At 44.3% G+C, this 663-nt stretch overlaps 1 protein-coding gene across 1 annotated transcript; it reads right to left on the minus strand.

Moving 5' to 3' along the window:
- Window positions 1–113: 113 nt before the first annotated feature.
- mrps6 (mitochondrial ribosomal protein S6) lies at window positions 114–472 on the minus strand (the record flags this gene model as incomplete). The annotated part of the gene is given in 1 exon segment (XM_014001211.1): window positions 114–472. A coding segment is annotated over 1 exon segment (320 nt), but the record flags the coding sequence as incomplete, so codon positions are not given.
- Between the last annotated feature and the right edge of the window lie 191 nt (window positions 473–663).

Here is a 663-nt window from a genome sequence, read left to right on the forward strand (position 1 = left end):
GTATAAAATAGCTGCTCGTAAACAGGCAGTTTTTAATGACATTCCTTAGTATAATATATAATATAGTAGTAATAATAGTAGTATACATACATAGTATAATTTATTCCAGTTACCGCAGAAGGCCACAGATGGAGGGAGTCTTCTCGTTCTTCAGTATGGTGGACCTCACCACGTCCACATCACGCTGCAGGTGGTCCTGCATTGTAATGAGGATATTCGGAGAAGAGTAGAAGTCGATGAGAAAGTAAGTCCCTCGAGTGTGCACTTGGCTGTGTTTGCTCATCTTGTAAGGCAGCATCCTCTCTCCCAGGCTCTCCAGGTCTCTGACCACCGCTCCCCGCTCCAACAGAGCCTCCACGGTCCGCCGCAGACAGGCCACCGTCTCCGGCCGCTGCATGACCTTCAGGATCAGGGATAAGTCGTAGCGAGGCATGGCTCCGGCGAAATAGTCCTCGTTTCAGACCGTTTATGCGGTCAGCACTGCTGTTGTGACACGAGGGACAGGAAAGGACTTACGTGATGACGCATAAATCATGCGCCGTTCTTCAAAACAAAGATTGACGATTAAAAAAAAACGGAATATCTTTGATTTAAAAGTGTTCTCAATTTTTTTACGTTGTTTAATTTCTTAAATATTGTAATATTTAAGCAATAGATTATTCG

This window comes from Austrofundulus limnaeus, unplaced genomic scaffold (assembly GCF_001266775.1).
Source record: "Austrofundulus limnaeus strain Quisiro unplaced genomic scaffold, Austrofundulus_limnaeus-1.0 Scaffold9425, whole genome shotgun sequence".
NCBI lineage: Eukaryota > Metazoa > Chordata > Actinopteri > Cyprinodontiformes > Rivulidae > Austrofundulus > Austrofundulus limnaeus.